Source organism: Cyberlindnera jadinii (assembly GCF_001661405.1).
Source record: "Cyberlindnera jadinii NRRL Y-1542 unplaced genomic scaffold CYBJAscaffold_2, whole genome shotgun sequence".
In the NCBI taxonomy this organism is placed as follows: Eukaryota; Fungi; Ascomycota; class Saccharomycetes; order Phaffomycetales; family Wickerhamomycetaceae; genus Williopsis; species Williopsis jadinii.
In genome coordinates, this window is record NW_017963653.1 from 560,513 (window position 1) to 578,063 (window position 17,551).

Genomic DNA, 17,551 nt, shown 5'->3' on the forward strand with positions numbered 1-17,551 from the left:
GCCTTTGGATCAACAGCTAACATACGCGATATGACAGGTCTTGCAGCGTGGGGCAAAAGACGCATCAATCTGTATGGACCATGTATTTGATGATGATGAGCCCTTTGAGTTGAATCTTGCTTTGTAGCCTTTGCTGGTGCATCATTCACACTTACTGAACTGACAGCACCAGCACAGTTAGTCTCGACTTGTTTCTTCTCAACCTTCTGTTCCACCTCAGGTTTAACCACTTCGGTGTGCTTTTCAGCTTGTTCCTCTTTTGGCTTTTCAGATTCAGCTTGTTCCTCTTTTGGCTTTTCAGATTCAGCTCGTCCCTCTTTTGGCTTTTCAGATTCAGCTTGTTCCTCTTTTGGCTTTTCAGATTCAGCTTCACCCTTGTGTTCATCAAGATGGGTCTTATCCAACGCATCTGTTATAGCATCCTCGTCTTTGCTGGCTTTGTCATGTGCCTCTTCGTTCTTCTTCTTTTCTTCCCTTTTTCTTCTCAGAAGCTCCTTATGTGCAGATGCGGCCTTTTCATAATCGTGTGGTTCATCATCTGGCAAGTTGTAAAGTTTGAAAGAAGGATCAGTATGCTTTGGAGCCTTCCATGGGAATCTCTTCAAAGTCATGCAACAGTATATGATACCAATTGACCATATATCCACAGGTTGAGCATCGTAACGTTGATGAGTGAGCACCTCTGGCGCCAGATAAGGATCAGATCCACAGATACCATGTGCTTTAACCAGTTCTTCTTCGAATGGATATCTGAACACAACAGCAGAACCGAAATCGATAACTTTTAAGATACCATCAGCCGTCATGACACAGTTATCCAGCTTGAGATCTCTATGAGCAATGCCCATGGAGTGCAGGTATTTCACACCTTCACAGATCTGTCTGAAGCAACAGTTAATTTCACCACGAAGCATCTTACCGCTCATCACGACGGCAAAGAAGTCAACAGGGCAGTACTCCATAACTTCGAAGTAATGGCCCTTTTCGTGTGTGATGTCCAACGTTTGGATGATGTTTGGATGGTGAAGCGTAGAACCAATACAGAACTCGGCTGTACACTTCTTAGCGTAGTCCTTCTCAGCTTCGTTTGGTCTTCTTGGTCTGAACTCCTTGACTGCGAATGTGACACCATCAGAAGGACGAACCAGCAAACGAACGGATCCACCGACACCAGATCCCAGGATCTTACCCATGTTACCGTACTTCTTCGCAAGGATACCGCCTTCGTCCAGCTGCTCATCATGAACCGCCAGGTTCAACACCGAAGCGGACGCATCGTTCAGATTACGCTTACTTGGTGTTGCCGAGGGAGAAGCCGGCCGTGAAGGCTTCTTCGAAGGTCTGAAGAATCTCTTCAACTCAAGCATCGAAGAAGACTGGTGTCCATTATTACCTCCATTGTTGTTCTGCTCCGTGGTATTTGAGCGTGTGGTGCTCTGTGAATCGTGTGCGCTGGTTGCCTGAGCAACTGACTGACGATGATCTTGCTCATGGCCCCCACTGGCGCTCTTCTTGGAATCGATGGACTCGTTCGTACTTGTCCTCGTCGAATCACGAGAGGTGTCCTTGAGGTGAATACCAAAGAACGATTTCTTCTTAACCCCAAAGTGCATAGTGTAAAGCTTAGCAACTGTCGAATGAAACGCTTGGATCGATGGAAAGTGGTAGTCGGAAATAGCCTGGCCTGACTGGGTTCCTAATGTTCCGCGGATATGCCTTCACAGGGTGTTCGTAAAAGCACTGGAAATTCGTGAAACCTGGTGATGGAGCTGAGACGTAATGAGTTCAGTTATCTCTTCTCACAACAACAATCACACGTGAGGATGTATGGATATGACCTCCTTTGCGAAAAGTAGATCCCTCTGCCGATGAGCTTAAGAAATGGATCCAAACTAAAGGGAAAAAAGGGAAAAAAGGAACCACGATGTTTCTTTATGTTTTGCAAGTGACTCTTTTTTTTGCTCCTTGCTTTTTGCTTTTTGGGTCTCAAATATGCATGAGACTATTCAACAATCTCCGTCACGGGATTGTCGACATGAGTTGCGTGTCTGATCTCTGGTTCTGTCTGCCTGCGGTGTGTCAAAAGGAAAGCTTCTACGGGGGAGGGCGCGTGAAATCACAAGCAGCACGATGCTCCATTCGGGCCTAAAAAAAGATAGCAAAATTACTGAGCAGGATGTATTATGTGCACGCTGTGGGTTTTAGAAAGCTGCTTGTCTCAGCCCTGTCAAAGTTTAAGCAAGGAAGCTAGGCAGGGAAAACCCTAAGGGAGGCGGGATGGGCAGAGAGAAGGAACAACGGTGTAATGCGTTGTCATTGGGACTTCAGGTCTGTAGCCTGCGGTCGGGACAGTGAGCCAGAACGTGAGAGTTGGAGGGTATAGCCAGAGTGTGTGAGCCGGGCACAGAGGATGGTGGCCATAGAGAGCGCTGAGACTACGAGGCAGAATGGAATTGGTGACTTGTGAGACGTGTGGTTTCCTCCATTCGGGAATGGAGATGCCGGCCGGTAGAGGGAAAATTACTCACGCACACCTCCACTTTGGCAGGGGACTTCCGGTTGAGCCCGAAGGACTTTTTCTCCTGGTGGAGTCTCCAAATTGCACATGTGGACTTTTTTCGAACCACACTAGGAAATTGTGTCAAATGCATTCCCTTGAAGGTGGAAATAGAGATCGGTTGGCTAAATAAGGTGCGATATGTGTACACAGCATTGAATTCAATCGATGGTGTTCGTGTCCCCTCAATCTCAACAGATCTCTTGGTGCTCTTAAATCCGTCGTAACGCGTAGTATCAACCCCGATTGTATACTTTAATTACCTGGTGACATTCTAATGGCTTCAATCTTACTGAAGGGCTCCAATACAGTGTGTATTCAATTCGCTTGGTTCAATGTCAATATTTACTGGGTTACCCAATGCTCGATTGTCCAAATATGTACACTTACTCGGTTAGTTGGGTATTTTCCTTAAGGCTTTTCCAGAAAGATAGATGGGTTCAATTTGTCCTGAAAAAATAAAAGACTAGTACAATCTTCTCAGCCACCATCATTATTATAAATATGATCAATATCATTTGTATACACCCAGCCTTTATGCAATATTCATCCAACTGCTAACACCGGGTATTTCCAGTCATATAAATTGGAATAACCCGCACAAGCACCCGACATCTTTCAGATACAGTTGCCTCGATGATAATTATATTGGGTCATAACATAATATAATCTATAATAATATAAAAATCATGTCAAAGACACCCAGACACCAACTTCGTTTGTTTTGATTTCGAGTTCCCTCATCCACTAAAACTGCGAATACTACCACAACAACCACTACAAACGCGGTGTTCAGTGCAACACACTTCATACTTGTAGTTATCACCGAGGTTGATGTCACACCTTACAGATAAGCAGAAGGCAGACCTTCACAACTCAATTTTGAACTATTTGCAGCCGTTGGTATCACAAGAGGCAGTATTGGACTCTCTACAGAGAGACTTGAACGTTACGAAAGTTGTGGACGATAATCAGTTGCTACAAAAGAAATGGACTGCAATTCTCAGGTTACAGAAGAAGATCACACAGTTACAAGGCCAAGTGGATCAGCTCTCGAAGATGAACGATCAGTCAGCTGAGAATGGTTTCCTATCCTCAACAACCGATTCAAACTTGACAAAGTTTAACTGGATACCTTCCAAGGTGAAGAAGTCATTGACACATACCTCTAACGTAACCTCGGTTAAGATCCATCCCAGACTGCCACAATTGGTCACTGCAACGTCACAGGGAACATTCAACTGCTGGGATTTGCTTGATTTGACTCAGCCTACGATTTCTATCCAGGCCCATACAAGAGGCATAAATGCGATTGCGATCTCTCCAGAGAAGTTGGAGTTTAACAACAATAACCACGTATTGGTTACCTGTGGTTCTGATCTATACGTTAAGGTCTGGGATATTCTCACAGGGAAGCTCATAAGAACTTTATCAGGTCACGAACACGTTGTATCTGACGTGGTTTTCAAGAATGAACATGTGATATTCACCTGTTCAAGAGATACCACGATAAAAATTTGGGATATCCAAACAGGTTGGTGTTTGAAATCCTTTGTTGGACATTCAGATTGGGTAAGGACGTTGGATATCATCGCAGGTGAGTACTTACTATCGGGTTCGAATGACCAAAGTGTAAGGCTTTCACACGGTGATTCCGGTACTGGACTTGGACTCATGATTGGCCATAACCAAGTTGTCGAATGCGTTAAATTTGTTCCCATGATTTCAAACAAATGGATTGATTCTTTGAACAAATTAGAGTACCAAGGTGATGATGCCATGTATAGACAGCTTGGATTCAAATATGCAGTTTCAGGTGGTAGAGATGATAGGATAAACATTTGGCTATTGCCTCAACCTATAATAAGACCACATAACAATCCAGCCCCTTCTTCAAATCCACATGGACAAGTGGTAAAGACCCTTATAGGGCACAAATCATGGGTAAGAGACATTGCATTCCATCCAAATGGTAAACTGTTGATAAGCTGCTCAGATGACAAAACGATAAGATTCTGGGATCTTGAAACTGGTGATTGCATTAGAACCTTGATGGGACACGAGGGCTTTATCAATACCATAGAGTGGGCCCCGTCGATATGCGAGACGTTAGAGGACAGGCTGACAGACGATGAAACGGTCATCAACGATAATATGAGATGCATCTTAGCTTCAGGAAGTACTGATCAAATGGTAAAGATTTGGGATTGAACGCTTTTACAGATAACTTTCTACCACGCTTGAGACGGAACAAAACAGAATCGAAAGTGGCATTTATCTAATTATATATTTGCATGTTTTCCCCTTTTTCGACTGAAAAGAGAAAACAAATTAAAACTCATCGTTCAAAATCACTGTCTTAAAACTGTATGGCTCGTAGAGCTTACCACCACCAACAAAGAACTTGGACATGGATTCAACCCAGTGAAGACGCAAGGAGTGTAACATGGCAGATGTACCTTCCATGACAACCAAGATAGCCACCGTCAAGACAAGCCACATGGCAAATAAAAACACGGTCGAGAAGACACCAACGAAACCGGTAGAGCCAAATGCACCTTCAATTGTCATAGACCACAAGACTGTGGATAGTTGGGCATGTGCCAATGAAAGGGCCCACAATCTGAGGTATGATGCAGTGTGGGAAACAGAGTTCAAACAAAACTCAATGGTATGGATAACTTGATGGATCATAATATCACCAAAGTTATGTCCTTCTTCTTCTTCATCGTCATCATCCACAGCTGCGGCTTCGTTGACAATGTCATCACCAGCAATTGCTTGGTATTCTGCAGCTTCACGATCAAATTTACGCTTGAAGTACATAGGTTTCAACAACAACAACCATGGCACACACACAAGTGCAATTAAAAGCAAGGCAACTTGCACCTTTTCTTGACCAGGGTACAAATACTCATCCACAGTTCCTGGCGACAAAAACATTGAAATCAACATATTAAGCAACCCAGGAGCTGGTTTACCAACGGCAGCCCAGTCAACAGACCACTTGTATACGATACAGATGGACAAGTAGCCAAAGATGGATTGCATAAAGAGTAAACCAGGAATGAAGTTACCAACAATGTCAATGACGGATTTGAAGTGGATGTGGTTCACCAGGGAGAAAATGTAAGAGTAACTCATATGGATAAAACCCATCAAGATGGAAAGCTTCATCTTATAAGAATTTGTGAACAACAAAGCGTTTTCAGTTCCATGCCAAGCTGGATCCAAACCGATGGCATAGACACCCACCTTCTTAGCATATATCGTCTCACCAATTTGGTGTTCTGGCCATTCCCAGCCTGATTTGAAAATGGTCATTGATTGAGAAAAGAGATCATTGTAGAGGAAACCTGTAAACATGGAGAAAATACCCATCAAAAGCAAGATGTATCTACCAGAGTATGCCATATCGAAAATTTCATCTCTCTGAATTCTGGCAATCTTCTTTTCGTGGATGACAAGCATCAACGACACGAGGGTAAGGATGAAACCATGACCCAAGTCACCAAACATGATGGCAAACATGAATGGAAATGTAACGATGGTTGGTAAACCAGGGTTAACTTCTTTGTATTCTGCGATACCATAAGCATCACAAATACCTTGGAATGCAGCAGTGAATTTGTTTGTTTTGTGATAAGTTGGTGGAGTTTTCGTCGTTTGCATCACATTGATGACTGATTGAAGACCCGTACTGTTGTTTTGGAGTATGTCTTGAACAGAGGCCAATTCTGATGTTGGAATCCAACCCTCCGCTATAAGTGTCTTTCTGTTTGAGTCATAGTCAAAAAAGTTCAAAATTTCATACACCGACTTTTCTTTCGCAATTGTCTGGGCCCAAACAGTCAACTCCTGTGCAATGGCGATGAGCTCAGTTTCCAAAGTTCTTGTTGTGCTATCCAACACAGTGACAAGGTCAGCCAATTGGATATTGACGTCCTTAAGTTGCTCTTCTCTCAAGTCCTCGTCTTGGTCAACGTCGTAGATGTCAGCATCCAAAGATTGAGCGATTTTCTTAATTCTGGAAATGATTTCAGATCCATGAGAAAACACAATGAAGATATCCTTATCTGTGGAGGACTTGGATTTTGGATCATAGATAGGTTCAGAAATTTCTGTTGTCTGCATGTACAAGTTACCTCTCAATGCTCTCCACAATATTTTCTCCAACACGCTTCTCTTTTCCCTTGGAATGACACCAGCGACATAACTGACATTCAAACGCTCTGAAAAACGAGAAGCCTCAGCATCTGGGGTCGTATCAACCAAATCAGGGTTTGAAGCTGCACTCTTAAAGAACTCATCTGCTCCTCTCAAAACGTATCTGAACTGTTGTAATTGCTTCTTCTTCAATTCCAACGACTCGTTGGAATCCACGAGTTGTGACAATCTCTGCTCCAAGATTTGTGCGCTCTCAACCTTATCGTCAATGTCACCTGGCTTTACAGGGGCAGCAAAGCGAGTGACGCTGTCATCGTCGTCAAAAGGCGGCGGATTCAACTCAATTCCACGGATCTCCAACTCCTGTTTAAAGTACCGGTACTGTCTCTGCACGTTGTCGAGACGTCTAATCTCCTTCACAAAGGATCTCTGGAAGGCATTCACCTTGGAGTTCAAATCTCTAAACTGTATAGAACCGGATTCACCGAGCGAGTACACAGTCTCACGACTGATCTCTGAAGGGATATATAGCTGAACAAGAGTCATATCCGCAGAGCCTATGTTTACATGTTAGTAAACACACATCCCATTGTGCTAAAAAAGGGTAAGGGGACAGCAGGCCACTGCTCCATGGCGGCAAACTTCAACCACAGGGCGCTTAGCCTAGAATTGACCCATTCATGTACATACGGAAAATGGCTTCTTCTTCACTCATTATTATAGCAAGTGCTCAAGCAATTTAACAGGGCGGTCCCTTAATCAAGTCCTTGCTGTGTTTGTTTTGGTTTGGTTTTGTGATTGAATTTGTCCTTTTTTTTCCTTTGCTTTTACCGCTCAGGGGAAGAAAACCGCGAGAACAAAAATGGCTGCCTACTAAAAAATCCCGGAAAAATCCCAAAACGCATTCGCGGAAAGGACGTGGCAGGCCATTGCAGGGTAACGGACATTTCCGAGAGCTGATGCCTTTGTTTTGTTTGGCACATAGCTTCGATATGGAGACACATTTCCTCATGTTGAGTATTTTGTTGAGGGTATTGGACAGATGAGTTACTTCGTACCTGTGAGAAGGATCCTCACTTCCGAGGATATGGAGAAATGGCAAAATGGTGAAACGTATGAGGCGATTGTTCAATTTGTCGAGGAGTTAGCCAATTCCGTTGTTGGTAAGACGAACGACGCCGAGTGTAACATTTCAGGTGTCATCCAAGGTGTATTGGATTTGCTTGATGATGTGCTCAATGTGATCAAGTCCCATCCTGTTGCTGATAAGACGAGCTCAAGGTTCGGGAAGCCCGAGTTTAGGGATGTGTATGATGAAATCACTGACAGATCACAGGACATATTGGCAAGACGTTTGCCACTAGAGCAGGCCACAGGTCAAATCGGTGCTATTGACGAATTATGTGTTTATTTTAACGAATCGTGGGGTAACAGAACAAGAATCGACTATGGGTCAGGTCATGAGTTGAACTTCTTGTGCTTTTTGCTCTGTTTGAAACGCTTGGGACTCTTGGAGAGCTCTGATTATACTGCAGTTGTTTTGAAGGTGTTCAACCAGTACATTCACGTCATGCGTGTATTACAAAAGGAGTATTGGTTAGAACCAGCTGGATCACACGGTGTTTGGGGATTGGACGACTATCATTTCCTTCCTTTCCTCTTTGGAGCAGCACAACTATCTACCCACAAACATCTCCGTCCAAAATCTATTCACGATCCTGATTTGGTTGAAATGTTCCATAAGAAGTACATGTACTTTGAATGTATCTACTTTATCAATTCTATCAAGACCGCTTCTTTGAGATGGCATTCACCGATGCTGGACGATATTAGTGGTGTTAAAACTTGGAGTAAAGTCTCTGAAGGAATGCAAAAGATGTACAAAGCTGAAGTGTTGTCGAAACTTCCCATAATTCAACATTTTTTCTTTGGAAGTATACTAAAGGCACCTGAGGGTTGCTCACCACCAAGAAAGACGTTCGACAATGCTGAGGAAGGACATACCCATCACCATGATAACGATTCGGATGAAGGGCTGCCTGAACATCAGCATACATGGGGTGATTGCTGTGGTATCAAAGTACCTTCAGCTATCGCAGCAAGTGAAATGGATCACAGTCCAAGGCCATTACCATTCGATTGAATCTTATAAGCTACAGTTTGTTAAATAAAAATTCGTAACTTCGTTAATTTACTGTGTATCTGATCACCATCCAAATCTTAACTGAGCAGCAGTAAACACAGGTGGTTTCCAGACAAGTAACTTTGGGTTGATGCTTCTCTTCTTCTTCATCATCATCTTTTCATACTGTTGAACAATATCATCTGTTATATATATAACGTGCTGTCCTTTGAAGTATCTGAGAATGGATAGGGTCTGTGCAGTGTGTAAAATGTCCAACGTTGTCATCGAGGTCTTTTGACTAATCTCATCGATGGATATGTAATCCGTTTCACTCTCAACGAGGAGCTTGATCAAAGTCTCAGACCAGTATGCTCTATAGGACAAGAGACCCAAATCTGACAACGGCTTTTCAGGAGAACCAATTTTACCTTCCTTTTTAGATAATTCGTAGGAAAATTCAATCAACAAACGACCATATCCCATTCTTTGGTACTGTGGAAGTGTCAAGATACACGCCAAGTTATAGTTCTCTGCCGATTCTTTTTCCTTCGAGAAGTAGCCAACTAGATGATGTCCTTGTTCATCTCTCCGTGTCATACAGTAGAACAGGAACGGATCAACATCGTAGTACAGTGTCTTGTGGTCCAAGAACAGCTTGGAGAAGAGACACACGTTACGACACCAGGTTCTCTGTTTACGTCCGTCAATTTCGAAAAAGGAAATGTAATCATCTCTGTAGATTTCATTCCCTGGAGGATGCCTTAGCGTACACTTCTTTCTGAACCTCTCAAACTGTTTCTTCGAGCCGAAGTACTGCAGGGTGAAATCGTCTATATAAATAGTATCCTCCTCTGTGAGTTCAACAGGGTATGGAGAAAAATACCAGGGCTCGATCTCATGGTTACCCATGATCACCTTTGACAAGTTTCTCACTTTAGCAACTTCAGAATGATTCTGAATCATCGAACCCGATGTTCTAAGCTTTTCTATCTCATCTTCTCTGGAAACGTCATCCGACTTCAAACCTTGCACATTTAAGTCGTCCAAGTCCATAACGTCCTCACCAGAGTGAGCCGTCGGCGTAGCACTCGCCTGTTTCTTTTGTTGCTTCTTTGTCTGCTTCTTAACAACAGTCTTCTTAACATCCTTCTTTGGCTGCTCAGGTTTAGGGAAAGTCACCGCTTTCTCAAGATTGAGTCTCTCCACAGGGACCCACTCATCCAGACGTTTATTGAAGTCCACATAGTGGATGAAGTATTCATTCTTCCCCTTTCTCGTTCTTGTGTGTAAGAGTTCACCTTTCCGCTCCTCACCGTCCTTTTCTACCCAACATTTACACCCTGTGATGAGCTCGTCAGCCTTGACGATCTTGCATTCTCCTTCCGCTTCTTTAGGATCTGTCGAATCACCACTCATTTCTCAAGCCGCCCTGATTTATTATGGTGGTTTGTCTTGTTCAACTTTGCCGCCAACATGGGAAGTTGTATACCTTTTCGTTTACTTTGGAAAGAGAGAAGTGGCCAAAACTTTACACCCAGACACCCAGACACCCAGACATCCAGACATCCAAACATCCAAACACCCGAACATCAATTCAAACGCCGTAAAGTTGGGTGGTGGCCTTTAACAACTTCTGGTTGGAGCAGCAGTTTTTGGTTTCAGCGAATGAAATTCCGTCAGTTTCATAGGCCAAAATTTTCTTTTTTTCTCTTTGACCGCCAATGTTCGCGAGGGAAAGAAGTGGTCTTTTTTTTCCCCTACGCACTATTTGTGTAGATTTTGGAGTGGGTTGTTAAAAAAAAACCAGACAATTTCTCTTTCCTGTCTACCAAAACATCCACATCAGTTTAACATCCTCTTTTTTGGTTTAAAAACAGGAACGTCAACACACAAAGATTTCAGATATGCTCCGTTCAATTGCTGCTAGAAACTTGGCCAGAGCCGCCCCAGTTAGATTTGCATCTACTCATCCAGTCTCCAGAGCCGCCATCTCTGAGCTCGAGTCCAGATGGGAGGAACTTCCAGCTGCTGACCAACAAGAGATTGTGTCTCAACTTGCCGAGAGACAAAAGCTTCCATGGGCTGAGCTCACTGAGGCTGAGAAGAAGGCTGCTTGGTACATCTCCTACGGTGCTTGGGGTCCACGTCGTCCAGTCCACCCAAAGGGTGAATCTGGTAAGATTGCCGGTGGTGTCTTCCTCGGTTTGTTCATCTCCCTCAGTATCTTCTTCGCCCTCAGAGCTAACGCTCCAGCTCCACCAAAGACCATGAACCGTGAGTGGCAAGAGGCTTCTGACGAGTACTTGAAGTCCAAGAACGCTAACCCATGGTCTAACTACTCCCAAGTTCAAAGTAACTAAACTCACAATTGTTGAATCGATTGTTTGCCTAGGAGAGGGGAGTAAGTTAATATTCATGTAGCGGGGGGAGGAATGAAGAAGATGTAAAGTGTACCGTTTATTGAAGATGAGCAGAGGAACGTGTACCAGATGGAGAGCGGGGCCATTTCAGTTATAAACACAAAATTTTTTAGTGAGATTATAAGAAGGGATCGAAGCCTTGATTCCCTTCTTAAATCTTTTTAAATCAAATTCAGATACAAGTTCCATTACTATTTATTGAGGATTTTTTTACCATGTTGTTAAAGGGAGCCAGTTGAAGATTTATCCTATTTGTCTTTGAGTGTTTGAAGTATTGGAATTCAGCTCCAATTTCTTCGAAACTATTGTTTTTTTTCTCATATTGCATCACTAGAGGATTTTTACTCTTAAGGTTCTCTTTATATACTGTGTTTAAGACACTCGAGTCGAATTTGATACTCATCTATTGGTTGCATTATCGTAGCATCGTTTCACGTGATCCTTTTGTGAACTTCGTAGTGGCCTATGATGACACGGCTATTTGCACGATTTGTGGTTCGATCAATTTAATTTTTGGTAGGAGACACTCCGAAGCGCGAGGCTACAGACCAGTGTACACTACACAACTTGAATATTGACTAAGAGTTTATTGATCCCGACACAGCTACCTGTTCAGTTATTTGTGACGAGTACTATTGATCTCTTTAGTCCTGCATTGACCTTGTTAACTACGAATTGGATAGGCATTCCCTGTAGTTGTCTCTTTGTGAGGTAGTTTTCAAATTCAACCAGACTACCACCAACTCCAAAGTAGATATCCTTAGCTGCCACAATTCCCAGGGCCTTTGCATTTGACACGAACTCAATGACAAGTTCTGAGATCACTGGTAAGGTCTCTGGTGAGTATATCGTTTCAGAGGTGATAACCAATCCAGTTTGATGGTTGTCTGAATTGACAAGTTCAAGGAATGAGCGACTCCATGCACCGCTGATGAGTCGTATACTGATCGATTTTTCTTGTAAAGTACTGTAGAACTGATCCAACAGTTTCTGCGTCAATTGAAGTTCATCCGGTACTATTGGAATTGTCTCATCTTCACTTCTTTGTAGTTTGATGAGCTGTTCAGGTTCCAAAGTTGATGCCCAGGTCACAATAAGATTTGGCAAGGTGACTAACCTCAAGACGGATTCGTTGTAATCTGCAAGGACGAAACCCAAGTTGTTGTGATTTGATCTCAGTGCTCTGTTGAAAAGATAAGTACTTGGTAATGCAGTACCACAACCCAACTCGACAATTCTATCCTTGAACAGGGTCTCATCCTGCATTGAACACAGGTAATCCACTGTGTCTACTGAGCACTCCCATGATTTCAAACCACCTTCATAAACGTTCTTCACCAAGTCTGTGGCATTTGTTCCAATGAGGATCTTGTGCTCATCGGTTACTTCAGCATCAGTCGAGTTGTCATCTTCCATCATGACTTGGTGCTTCACATCAAACAGCTCACGTCTGAAAACAGCATTTCCCTCAGGTGTGACATATGTCTCGAAGGTGACTCTTGTGGATTTCAAAGAGTTCAACGCTTGTTTCAAATCAACTTCTTTCGCTGGATACACATTAGACGGTACACAATCAAGTGGATTTATAAAGTTATCCTCTTGCTTTGGAGCTGGATCTGCAACACTTGTGTATTCATCGTCACTATCACCAGTGAAACCAAAAGAAAATGACATGGTATCTAGAGAACAATGTCTGGATAAGTGTGTCCTTCAAGTGTACACTCCTACGATCTCTCCAGTCGATGATGGCCTTCAAATGGTCATCGCATCATGGACAAAAAAAATGTTTGCGCAAATGTTCTAATTAGGCAATAGGCAAATTTTCGGTTTCACAAAGAAAAAAAGATTTGCGAAAACTCATTTGCGTTACAAAGTTACCATAAACTTAAAGATTGGCTTTTTACCTGTAGAACTTGTCTTGTCAGGCCATTTCAGCACAGAGTCACAGACCCGCGCGATACACAAACAACACGGGCAGAGACAAAAAAGAGGCAAAAAACAAGCACCCTCTCCCCGAATGATGTTCATGCACTTTAGGGAAGGGAAAAAAAACGGGAAGAAGTTAAGCGGAGCCTTCGGGATCCTACGCGGGTTCCATAGTCCTAAACACGAAACAACTGTCTTGAACCTTGATTAGGAATTTCAAACTTGGGTCAATTATAACATAACATACAGTATACTGAAAGATATACACTCAGTTTTTTTGCTTTCCTGGCTGGAACTCATGTACGTAGCCCTGGTTAAAGCGCAAAGTACAAGAATAATAAATACAGGCACGAAAATTTTTTGATGCGTTCATTGGGCAGTGGGCTGTGCAGCCTGTATGAGTGGGCCTTGTCTGCATTGTTCCGTTGAGTTTGGTGCCATTTTTAACATGTTTTCGCGCACTTTCAGGATGAGGTAAGTCACCAAAAAAAAACACACGCAATGCCACACACACAAACGCACATTTTCGTATGTGTTTGAGCCTCTCTTCAGTTGCAGGGGAAATGGAAAAGAATCTGGAGAGAGTCGCATACACAGTAAAATCTTATGACCCAGGTGGGAGCGTGGACCTATTGAACCGTTTAAAATTGATTTCTGAAGAGAACTTACAAGCTCAATTCCGGCTTGAGATGTGAACTATGAGCTAGGTGTATATAACAAAATTGTCAGACTCCCAGAAAGTAGCGAATTGTGCAGTACATACTCGATACGTATGGCAGTTGGTTTGAGCTTCCGCTTGCAGTTTCCGCCGCCGCGTCTTGTGACACAATTTCGCTGAGTATCACGCCAAAAAAAAGACCACCAAGTCGACATGGGTGGCAACTAACCGGAGTAATCGAAACATTTATGTTTTCTTGTCCCGTTTGCAAACTCTACATGCCAAATAACAAGGTATTTCTATGTGTTGCGCTTGGATGTTATACTGAGACAAGAGCTTCTAAAGTTATAGACCATTTCCTAAAGCCACTTCTAGCGCTGTGAAACTTACGCCGTTTCACTTTAAACGCACGTACATACCGCACACTTCATCGCACAGATGTTGCTGGTGCTGAGGTCCGCTATGTAGATTCTAGTTGTACAAGTTGTCATACAGCCTCTAGAAGAACAAAGGTTATATTATTAGTTATTATTAAAGATATATGGCAGCTGTGGATGTGGCAAAGCAGTTCAAAATATAATAAAGAGCCAATTCTAACCACTTGAGCTCTGAGTTCGCAGGAACCCAGAACCCGTCACGTATAAAAAATAGAGGGCCATCAACAAGGGAAAAAATACTAAAAAACAGATTGGTTTGACAAAGTGACATCATTTGAATATTGTTATGATACGGATTTGCAATACCAATGATAGCAAGGAGCATTCATTCATTTCAACACCCCGAAGAGACGCCATCACAAGTCGCGTTTGAAGTCTAGTTGATTGAAGAAACAATAGATTTCAACTTGGCAGTGAACTTCTTGAAGATGCTCTTCTTCTCCTCAGTAGAGGCACCAGAGGCCTCCTTCTTAGCATCCTCAGCGGCCTTGACAACCTCATCCTTAGCCTCAGTAGCGTTGTTGACGGCCTCGTCACCAGCGGTCTTAGCCTGGTCAACAACCTCGTCAACCTTCTTCTCAACGGCGTCAACAGTTGGTTGGACGGTCTCCTCGACCTTGTTCTCGATGTTCTCAGCAGTAGACATTGTTATTGTATGTGATTAGTGTTTTTGTATGTAGTTACAATGGAGGGGGAAAAGGAAAGGAAAAAGGAAAAAGGAAAAAGGAAGGGGAAGAGGCCATGCCAGGATTTATAAAATGAGCGGATCCAATCCAATTTATAGCTGACTCTATTCCCTCCTGCCAAATTTAGCGCGGTCAGGTTCCTCGATGAGCTGCAAAGTATCAAAAGAGGAAAGTGCAGTTGTGTTGCCTTGGTTTCCGAACAACACCACCTTGCAGCATGAAAAAAAGTTTCGCATTTTCAGGTCAAATTAGTTAAATTTGCGAAAGGCTTGTGCGAAAAACGATCACACACAAAAGACCCACTAGGGCGCAATGATTATAGCCACACCAGGGTCGCGAGACTTGGGCCAACTCTGAGGGTTTGAACGTGATTTGGAGGGAAGCCGGCATTGTGCATACAAGCCACCCTTCGAAGCCTGAGTTGTGGAGACAGGGTTTCTATTGCTGTGAAGGTGTACTCCTCGCCAAAGCTCTAGTTGGTAGATTGTACTCCTTTCGCGAGGTCAGGCTTGATATATACGTATTGCGGACTTAAGAAGGCACTGTACGGTGTGACTGATGGGAATTTTGCACCCAAAGCGATGATTTTCACCCGTTAGTGCACTTGGCTTAAGAACGCCAGTAGGTAATATTCGGTATGCTTTACCTACTGACTTCCACAATATTTCTCTGAGCGGAGGGTTATTTTCACCCTTCCAAAGGGGCGCAAGGACGATTCCAGCGACAAACTCGTAGTGTTTAGGTGAGCATTCCAGACATTTGGAAGGCTTCTTGTTCCTTTAGTTGTTCATCATCATTGCGTTGGACCTGTTATTGTAATACCAACAGTATTTGTAGAGTTATATACGCGTTCCAATGGTTATCCGAACAGTGTTAACCATTCGGTGCCTCTGACAATGATCAGGTTGCACATCAAACGTTGGTGGTTTGCAACGTTACACCTCAACCTTCAGTTAACAATTGAGACTCCATGGCTTCTTCTTTCTTAGCCGGAGCGTCCTTTGTTTGTCATTGCAGTGTATAACCTTTGATAACCGAGGGTGCGAGAATAAAACAGTTCCGGGAGTCGATACCGTTTCACCAACTAGCGCGAAATCCACAAAGTTTTGATCAACGATGAATGGAGGTTGGACAAACAGCGGGAACAGATTATACGGACCTCAAGCATAGAAACGGTGTATCCCCTATACATCAGACGAGGGTTAATCAGATACAATCATAACTAGAACTTTAGAGAGACTGTGCGTTGTCTGAATAAGTTTAACTCCACCATGTATCAACAACAACGTCCAGTGTTCATGGAGAACTCTAATTCTCAACAGAGAGCCAGCCAACAACAGATGAACAACACGCAATTGGGAATGAATGGATATCAGCTACAGCAGCAGGGCCAGCAGGGTCAACAGGCCCAGCAGTTGAACCAACAGCACTTTCCTTCATTTGGTCAGATTCCTCCTCAAGGAGCACAGACTCAGCTATTAAGTGGCGTTCTCCCACAACAGCAATCCCAACAGCCTCAACAGCAAGGGCCACCTGGCATCCAAAACCCACCAAATATACAACCACATCCATCTGCGATTCAAGGACCAAGAGCGCTGGACGATGAAAAAGTTTACAAGTGGATTGTGGAACTTTCGTACGGGCCTAACCGTGAGGAGGCCTTGTTGGAGTTGGGCAAACAGAGAGAACAGTATGAAGATTTACCTCTAGTGTTATGGAACTCATTTGGTGTTATGACCTCCTTACTCGATGAAATTATTAGTGTTTATCCCTTGTTGTCTCCACCAAACCTATCTTCAAGTGCATCCAATAGGGTATGTAACGCGTTGGCTCTTTTACAATGCGTTGCTGCTCACCCGGAGACAAGAACGTTCTTTTTGAATGCCAACATTCCACTTTTCTTGTATCCATTCCTCAACACAAACTCCAAGCAGAGAACGTTTGAATATTTGAGGTTGACGAGCTTGGGTGTTATTGGTGCCTTGGTTAAGAACGACACTCCTGAGGTCATCTCGTTTCTCTTGACTACTGAAATAATACCATTATGCTTAAGAATCATGGAGTCTTCTGCAGAACTGAGCAAGACAGTTGCAATTTTCATAGTTCAAAAGATACTCACAGACGATAACGGTCTTTCATACGTGTGCCAAACGTACGAGAGATTTGCAGCGGTTGCATCTGTTTTGAAGACTATGGTTGAACATTTGGTTACAAACCAGGCTTCGAGGCTCTTAAAACACGTTGTCAGATGCTACTTGAGATTGAGTGACAACGTTGATGCAAGAAAGGCGTTGGTGGCTTGCCTCCCGGAATCTCTAAAGGATGGAACCTTTGTTGCAGTCTTGAAAGAGGACCAAGCTACAAAGAAGTGTCTGACACAGCTATTGTTCAACCTCGGAGACTACGAGACTCAACAGCAACAGATTTCTCAACTACAACAAAAGCAACAGCAGCAACAACCTAATGCTAATCAATTAAATCCACTCCTTGCACAGCAATTCTCAATGAAGCAGAGTCTATAATGGGCTGTAATATAAATGTACTTGTCAAGCAACTTTTATCGTATATGAAGAGT

The 17,551-nt window shown here is 43.2% G+C and overlaps 9 protein-coding genes across 9 annotated transcripts; 4 read left to right on the top strand and 5 right to left on the bottom strand.

Moving 5' to 3' along the window:
* Nucleotides 1-242: 242 nt before the first annotated feature.
* On the bottom strand, nucleotides 243-1,613 carry HRK1 (putative serine/threonine protein kinase HRK1; the record flags this gene model as incomplete). Its single annotated transcript, XM_020214354.1, has 1 exon — nucleotides 243-1,613. A coding segment is annotated over one exon (1,371 nt), but the record flags the coding sequence as incomplete, so codon positions are not given.
* A 1,778-nt stretch (nucleotides 1,614-3,391) lies between these two features.
* Nucleotides 3,392-4,768, top strand: PAC1 (Pac1p; the record flags this gene model as incomplete). The annotated part of the gene is made up of 1 exon (XM_020216202.1): nucleotides 3,392-4,768. One exon carries the CDS (start codon nucleotides 3,392-3,394, stop codon nucleotides 4,766-4,768), a length of 1,377 nt encoding a protein of 458 aa, XP_020072400.1.
* A 120-nt stretch (nucleotides 4,769-4,888) lies between these two features.
* VPH1 (H(+)-transporting V0 sector ATPase subunit a) lies at nucleotides 4,889-7,270 on the bottom strand (the record flags this gene model as incomplete). Its single annotated transcript, XM_020212501.1, has 1 exon — nucleotides 4,889-7,270. The coding sequence occupies one exon, from the start codon at nucleotides 7,268-7,270 to the stop codon at nucleotides 4,889-4,891; it is 2,382 nt and encodes a 793-aa protein (XP_020072401.1).
* Nucleotides 7,271-7,723: 453 nt separating this feature from the next.
* Nucleotides 7,724-8,927, top strand: RRD2 (peptidylprolyl isomerase RRD2). The gene has a single exon (XM_020214355.1). It carries the CDS (start codon nucleotides 7,767-7,769, stop codon nucleotides 8,865-8,867), a length of 1,101 nt encoding a protein of 366 aa, XP_020072402.1. The 5' UTR covers nucleotides 7,724-7,766; the 3' UTR covers nucleotides 8,868-8,927.
* A 3-nt stretch (nucleotides 8,928-8,930) lies between these two features.
* ESA1 (NuA4 histone acetyltransferase complex catalytic subunit ESA1) lies at nucleotides 8,931-10,267 on the bottom strand (the record flags this gene model as incomplete). Its single annotated transcript, XM_020217472.1, has 1 exon — nucleotides 8,931-10,267. A coding segment is annotated over one exon (1,337 nt), but the record flags the coding sequence as incomplete, so codon positions are not given.
* A 320-nt stretch (nucleotides 10,268-10,587) lies between these two features.
* On the top strand, nucleotides 10,588-11,586 carry COX5A (cytochrome c oxidase subunit Va). Its single transcript, XM_020214356.1, has one exon. The coding sequence runs from the start codon at nucleotides 10,754-10,756 to the stop codon at nucleotides 11,207-11,209; it is 456 nt and encodes a 151-aa protein (XP_020072404.1). The 5' UTR covers nucleotides 10,588-10,753; the 3' UTR covers nucleotides 11,210-11,586.
* A 295-nt stretch (nucleotides 11,587-11,881) lies between these two features.
* On the bottom strand, nucleotides 11,882-12,943 carry HPM1 (protein-histidine N-methyltransferase; the record flags this gene model as incomplete). Its single annotated transcript, XM_020213558.1, has 1 exon — nucleotides 11,882-12,943. One exon carries the CDS (start codon nucleotides 12,941-12,943, stop codon nucleotides 11,882-11,884), a length of 1,062 nt encoding a protein of 353 aa, XP_020072405.1.
* Nucleotides 12,944-14,161: 1,218 nt separating this feature from the next.
* On the bottom strand, nucleotides 14,162-14,978 carry CYBJADRAFT_183000 (uncharacterized protein). Its single transcript, XM_020217055.1, has 2 exons — nucleotides 14,685-14,978; nucleotides 14,162-14,351 (listed from the first exon to the last, which is right to left on the bottom strand). Exons 1-2 carry the CDS (start codon nucleotides 14,934-14,936, stop codon nucleotides 14,325-14,327), a joined length of 279 nt encoding a protein of 92 aa, XP_020072406.1. The 5' UTR covers nucleotides 14,937-14,978; the 3' UTR covers nucleotides 14,162-14,324.
* A 1,359-nt stretch (nucleotides 14,979-16,337) lies between these two features.
* On the top strand, nucleotides 16,338-17,498 carry CAF40 (CCR4-NOT core subunit CAF40; the record flags this gene model as incomplete). The annotated part of the gene is made up of 1 exon (XM_020212512.1): nucleotides 16,338-17,498. One exon carries the CDS (start codon nucleotides 16,338-16,340, stop codon nucleotides 17,496-17,498), a length of 1,161 nt encoding a protein of 386 aa, XP_020072407.1.
* Nucleotides 17,499-17,551: the final 53 nt, after the last annotated feature.

What these genes read in the sequence shown, in the direction of transcription:
- COX5A (XM_020214356.1), top strand. Translation starts at nt 10,754, where the DNA reads ATGCTCCGTTCAATTGCTGCTAGAAACTTGGCCAGAGCCGCCCCAGTT.
- CYBJADRAFT_183000 (XM_020217055.1), bottom strand. Translation starts at nt 14,936, where the DNA reads ATGTCTACTGCTGAGAACATCGAGAACAAGGTCGAGGAGACCGTCCAA. An exon ending in CTGCCAAGTTGAAATCTATT is followed by an intron (nt 14,352 to 14,684) that starts GTTTCTTCAATC and finishes TTGTTCTTCTAG; the next exon opens with AGGCTGTATGACAACTTGTA.
- RRD2 (XM_020214355.1), top strand. Translation starts at nt 7,767, where the DNA reads ATGAGTTACTTCGTACCTGTGAGAAGGATCCTCACTTCCGAGGATATG.